This window comes from Silene latifolia, chromosome 11, assembly GCF_048544455.1.
Source record: "Silene latifolia isolate original U9 population chromosome 11, ASM4854445v1, whole genome shotgun sequence".
NCBI classification, from domain to species: Eukaryota; Viridiplantae; Streptophyta; class Magnoliopsida; order Caryophyllales; family Caryophyllaceae; genus Silene; species Silene latifolia.
Genome location: NC_133536.1, coordinates 7,121,789 through 7,127,043, shown reverse-complemented (window position 1 = coordinate 7,127,043; position 5,255 = coordinate 7,121,789). Strand labels below are relative to the sequence as shown.

The 5,255-nt window shown below is 37.3% G+C and overlaps 1 protein-coding gene across 1 annotated transcript; it reads right to left on the bottom strand.

Annotated features, from left to right (window-relative positions):
- Positions 1-908: 908 nt before the first annotated feature.
- Positions 909-4,861, bottom strand: LOC141610837 (glycerol kinase-like). Its single transcript, XM_074429098.1, has 4 exons — positions 4,546-4,861; positions 4,001-4,222; positions 1,942-2,908; positions 909-1,361 (listed from the first exon to the last, which is right to left on the bottom strand). The coding sequence occupies exons 1-4, from the start codon at positions 4,680-4,682 to the stop codon at positions 1,116-1,118; spliced, it is 1,572 nt and encodes a 523-aa protein (XP_074285199.1). The 5' UTR covers positions 4,683-4,861; the 3' UTR covers positions 909-1,115.
- Positions 4,862-5,255: the final 394 nt, after the last annotated feature.

Genomic DNA, 5,255 nt, shown 5'->3' with positions numbered 1-5,255 from the left:
TACCATTTTATTCGTTCCACCTTATAGTTTACGTTCTATTCTTCGTGAGGATGTTTTAGGTGTTTTCTTTTCTCGTATTGTAGCTAGTTAGTTTTGGGGCTCTGTCCCTCTTATGTACCAAAAAATAAAAAAAAATAGTACCAATATATCTTGTTAAACTCAAGCCCCTCGAGTTTGGATCATGTATATATTTATTTCCTAACAGAAATGAAGAGGTTCGATTCTTCTCACAATTTTCACTTTTTAATTTGTCTTTCAAATTACTTCAAAATGAAACCTAGATTGTTAGTTCGTTGCAGAATGAGATATCGTTTATTTACAAAAATTGAACCTCTTCAGTGTTTTTAGAAAATGCAGAGGATTCTAACTAATGTTCCGACCACATGGTACTAGAAATGATCCTAACTAATGTAGAGGATCCTAGCTAATGCTATTTAAATTAGTTGGATTATTTTGAGAATTATAATATGTTGAATAAGTCCCCTATAAAATACAAAAAGGGAGTCTTGAAGTATAATAGGGTTGTAAACGAACTGATCTAAGCTCGAGCTCATATGGCCATATGGGCTCGAGCTTGACTCGGAATTTGAAAGAAGCCAAATAAAGGGCCTGCTGATAGAGCTACGAGAGACAGGGATACTCGTTCTCAGGTCAGGTAAAGGCCTGGCCCGTAAGCTGGCCCCAAGAGCAAGGCGAGCAATACGCACCTACTGCGAGAGGGGCGCCTCGCAAGCTGGGCTTTTTAGAGATGAGGTTTTGGGCCACCAAACCCTGCAACTGTGGAGTAAAGGGAAGCGTGTACGTTATCACACTCTCTGCCTTCAGCCTAGAGAACGGGCCAGACACAGCAGAGCGACAACCCCGGAGCAAATATGACATAATGGAAGAAACACAACTTAAAACACCGAATGAACTTATTAATTTTCAATGTAAATCACACGAGGGAAATGTTCATAAACAGCAAAATAAATTATCGAATATATAACAATGTACTCCGTATAAGAGTATTTCAGATATACGAGGCAATTTATAATTTACACATAAGACCAACCAATGCCAATGCCTATCTCTGTGTAATTGCATAATTGACTGCAGAAAATAAGATCTAAAGGAGATCAGAGAGAAAGGTCAGCCAAGTCGAAAGTTCTAGTGACAGCTTTGCACCAGGAATCCACCTTGTTCTTCCTCAAGTCATCGTCTAATGTTGCACGAAAGATGTGTGCTGTCTTGGCCTTTTCTTCTGTTGCGAAAACCTGATCTTCTGTCCAAACACCAACAGCCAATCCTGCAGCATACGCTGCTCCGAGTGCTGTTGTCTCTATGTCAGCTGGTCTTACCACTGGGCTTCCCAGTAAATCAGCCTGTAATAGAGTCGAGAGTAAATTGAGGAAAAACATCCTCCTATATACTAAGAGAATAAAACTTCTCTAAAATTTTCCCTCCAAAATGCTTAAGCTTATATATGGAAATAAATTAGATTTTCATTTATTAAAGTAATTTTTCATATAAAAATAACATTTTCATCATTAAACTTAAAAATATAATCTTTTAACAAAAAAAAAAAAAAAAAAAAATTGGTATAAAACTATAATCTATACATAAATTGTTACACCTATTATTAACTTCGTGATGAAAAAAGAATTTATTAAAATAATTTGTGGTAGTTAAAATATTTTCATAAAAAACACACTTCATGAAATTACTCAAATCTCTTGATTAATTTTAAAATTAATTTTTGTTTTTTAAAATTCACGAAATATAAATCTAAAATCTACAAGTATTATAGTAAAAATTAAAATGTCTATATATACCGCGCATTTGCGCGGGATCTACACTAGTATCTAACAAATGGTAGGATCCAGGGTCGAGTAATTACGAGTTAGGATCATTTAGAGTGAAATACTGAAATGCTTGCTGCAATAAAAGAGCATAAGCATTAACCTGAATCTGCATCAAAAGATTGTTGACAGTAGCACCACCATCTACTCTCAGCAAGAATTCACCCTTGTTATTCTCAACCCCGCCATTTTCCATTGCATCCTTATGCATCGAATCCAAAACATCCTTGACCTGAAAACACATACTCTCAAGCACAGCCCGGCAAATGTGTGACTTATTAGTGAACCTTGTGATACCAATACAGACACCACGTGCATCGTCACGCCACCAAGGAGCAAACAGACCGTTAAAAGCAGGTACAAAGTATACTCCACCCGTTGAGTCAACTTGAGAAGCCAACTCCTCGATTTCGCTCGAAGTTTGTATTATACCGAGACCATCTCTCAGCCACTGAACGGCAGCTCCGGCAATAGCGATAGAGCCTTCTAGGGCATAGTTTGCAGGTGCCGAAGGTCCGAGCTTGAAAGCCATAGTGGTTAATAGTCCATGCTTCGATTGGACAATTTCTTCACCGGTATTTAACAGTATAAAGGCTCCTGTTCCGTAAGTGCTTTTAGCCTCCCCTTTTCGACAGGCTTGTCCCACCATTGCTGCATGCTGGTCCCCCAAACATCCAGCAATTGGAATGCCTGAGATTGGCCAACCAGCTCCGATAGTTCCAATTATCTCGGAGTTACTAACTATTTTCGGCAGAAGTTCAGCTGGGATTCCGAGACTTTTTAATGTCTCCTCGTCCCAGTCAAGAGACTTTAGGTTCATTAGCATAGTCCTAGATGCATTCGATACGTCAGTTACATGTAAACCACCTTTGACTCCTCCAGTCAAATTCCATATCAACCACGTATCAATTGTTCCAAAGAGAGCATCACCTCTATCCACAGCTTCTTTAACTGCTTCCACATTCTCTAGCAGCCACAACAACTTTGTCGCGCTAAAATATGTGCTAATGGGCAAGCCACATGAAGGAGCAAAATGGTTACGCCCGCCTGGCAAATCATTCTCAAGTCTCCTGATGATTAGAGATCATTATTATCAAAAGATTACTAGTTACCAGCAAATAAATGACACAACTTTAAAGATGTGCTCATCAGTCATCACTAATAACATGAGAAATGCTTTCGAAAAAATTGATTGAAATTTTGATTCGGCTTTATCAATGTTAATCAGCAAACGGGCACACGGCTGCCAGACTATGGCTGGTAAAGTTCACCATAGTTCTACGTAATACACAGCTATGTGAGCTAACACTTCGGACTTTTAGATAGATACGACAAGAACATGGGAAGGAGAATGTGAGAAATAACATACCTACCTAAAAGGCTAAAATTTAGGGAGTAGGAGAATCAAGAAACAAATTAATCCTAACATGCCCAATTCCTAAATATCTATCGAATGGCAAGCAGAACATCGAGCTTTAAGAGACTGGATTGTATCTTTTGACACGATAAGTATCAGTTTTTATCGCTTTTCTACACCTGTTTTTTGGAACAGTTTAATCTTCACTAAGTCATTCCCTAGTTTCAGTCACACGCCACACAACTACAAATTCTGAGGCCTCGGAAAAAAAAAAACAACGGTAACTCTATACTTTCTCTTACTTTTTTTTTATAAAAACCATGACATGTGTATTCAAGAAAAAAAGCACAACTTTGTATATAGTAATACTACATAGAATAGAAATATGCTAAGCGTCATTTGGTTCAAGAGGTCGAAACAAAATAGATTAAAATGTGATGTCATAGAGGTGTGGATTTAGAACCCTATACCTCCTTGTAATGGTGTAGTCGAGGAAAGCGCAAAGCTTTGTCTATAAATTGAAACACACCTTGTAGGAGAAAATGGTTGCACGATAAACAGGGGTAATTCACCCCATACTTGGTAAAGTAAATCATAAGAAGTAAGCCAAGGAACCAAACTTTCATCAGCACAACACAACCATTCAACAAAAATAAGTAACTCACACAACATACATAAACTAATCTTTCAGTCTCAATCATTTGTTTACCTTCTATATTCTTTCTAAGAGGTATTTTAATCAAAGGTAAATAAATGATCAGGACGGAAGGAGTAGGTTAAAATGCATACAAAATTAAAATCGAACCTGCAAATGGAACTAGTACGAACATCCATCCAAACAATAGCATTGTAAAGAGGAAGTCCAGTAGATTTACTCCAAACAACAGTAGTCTCCCTCTGATTAGTAATCCCAATTGCCTTCATCCCACCATCAACATTATACCCTTCTGCAGTCGCCTTATCAACCGCTTTCGCAATACAAATCCTTATACTTTCCAATATCTCCATTGGATCATGCTCAACCCACCTTTCAAAACCCCACAAACTATATTAATCAGCATAAAAATCCCAGAAAAACCCATCAAGGATTTCCAAAATCTCGTTAAAATTTCTCATAGACAATTCAACAAACACAAGATATGCAAGTTCTTACAATCTCCAATGTCACCATTGGATCATGCTCAACCCACCTTACAAAAACCCCACAAACTATACTAATCAACATAAAAATCCCACTAAAACCCACCAAGGATTTCTTAAAACTCGATAAAATTTCTCAGAGACAATTCAACAAACACATGATATGCAAACCAAAAAAGACTAAATTAACAAAGAGGGAAGAACAGTTACCCTGCAACTGGGTAAATTTGAGTGAATTCAACTTGATGTGATCCAACATTTTTACTTGATTGATCGTAGATGATGAATCGTGTGCTTGTTGTTCCTTGATCGATAGAACCAATGAAGGAGACGGAATTTTGTGACATTTTTGTGATGTACAAGGAAATGAAAGTGAGAGAGGTGAAGGTAGTTGTGGACTGTTGGGAGAAGAGAAGGTGAGTTTAAAGTGAGAAAGTCAACTTGCGTTTGTTTATTCTTAAAATTAAAGGGAGTTGACCAATTGGTAATTGGATCATGTGAATGGGGGATTTGGGAGCATGTGAATTGGATTGTTTTCACTTTGGATGATGACTATGGTCTATGGGGAGAATTGAGTGTTTAATTTGAACCTAAATTCTTATTTAAGACGGAAATATTTGGATTTGTTTTATAATTTAAACGGGCTAAGTATTATTCCCTCTGTCCCGGTTTTTTGTTATCTTTTTCTATTTTTTGGTGTCTCAGTCAATTGTTGTCCTTTCTAATTTAAGAATGAACTTAATCAGCAATTTAATCATTCACCCTCAATTTGTTCCACTTGTCATTTAGTAATTGGTCTCCTCCTCTTTCCTTGGTCTTTGTGCCAAAACCAAAGGACAATAATTGACCGCGACGGAGGGAGTATTTAGTAGTGTAGAGTATGGTCGGATATTTATCTGAAGTGCTAATTCAGATCAGAT

Excerpts from the sequence above, each read along its gene's own strand:
- LOC141610837 (XM_074429098.1), bottom strand. The coding sequence starts at position 4,682 with ATGTCACAAAATTCCGTCTCCTTCATTGGTTCTATCGATCAAGGAACA. Across the intron at positions 4,223-4,545 it reads CAAATTTACCCAGTTGCAGG|GTGGGTTGAGCATGATCCAA; the intron begins GTAACTGTTCTT and ends GGGTTTTGAAAG. Across the intron at positions 2,909-4,000 it reads CGTACTAGTTCCATTTGCAG|GAGACTTGAGAATGATTTGC; the intron begins GTTCGATTTTAA and ends TCTAATCATCAG.